General features: G+C 62.8%; 1 protein-coding gene across 1 annotated transcript in view; it reads left to right on the plus strand.

Annotated features, from left to right (window-relative positions):
• Positions 1-343, plus strand: part of AKT2 (v-akt murine thymoma viral oncogene homolog 2) — a gene marked incomplete at its 3' end in the record, with an annotated part of 4,143 nt that extends 3,800 nt beyond the window's left edge. Inside the window, exons 10-11 of the mRNA XM_009587936.1 lie at positions 67-154; positions 241-343. Coding sequence (XP_009586231.1) covers positions 67-154; positions 241-343 — 191 coding nt within the window. The remainder of the gene's footprint in view (positions 1-66; positions 155-240) is intronic.
• Positions 344-600: the final 257 nt, after the last annotated feature.

Consider the following 600-nt stretch of genomic DNA (forward strand, 5'->3'; position numbering starts at 1 on the left):
GGGGATGGCCGGGGGGGGAACCGCGGCACGGCCGGCAGTTCCAGACACGCTTCTCTGTGCCCGCAGGCTCGGCGGAGGTCCCAACGACGCCAAGGAGGTGATGGAGCATCGCTTCTTCGCCCCCATCAACTGGCAGGACGTGGTTCAGAAGAAGGTAGGGAGGGAAGGGAGTGCTTGGAGGGGGTGAAGGGGCTGGCGGGCACTCGGCACGCTGCTGGCGAGCGACTTTCTCCCCATCAGCTGGTCCCACCCTTCAAGCCCCAAGTGACGTCCGAGATCGACACACGGTATTTCGACGATGAATTCACCGCCCAATCCATCACCATCACCCCACCGGATCGCTGTGAGTGCCAACGCCGCCCAGAAACGGGGACCCTTTTGTCGCCTATACCCCTCCTCATTTTCCTGTCACCATTGTGGTGGCAGGTGTCACCTGAGGGGCAGGTGCCATTGCTGTCACACCTCTATAAAAGCTCGGGGTCCCCCCTGGAGAGGTCTTGGGACAGCTTCAGTGGCGTCTCTGCCGTGGGAGGGAGCGGGGAAGCTTGTGGACACGCCGGGGAGGCTTTGTCAGCGTCTCCCTCACCCTCAAACCCATCC

Source organism: Fulmarus glacialis, unplaced genomic scaffold, assembly GCF_000690835.1.
Source record: "Fulmarus glacialis isolate BGI_N327 unplaced genomic scaffold, ASM69083v1 scaffold19081, whole genome shotgun sequence".
NCBI classification, from domain to species: Eukaryota; Metazoa; Chordata; class Aves; order Procellariiformes; family Procellariidae; genus Fulmarus; species Fulmarus glacialis.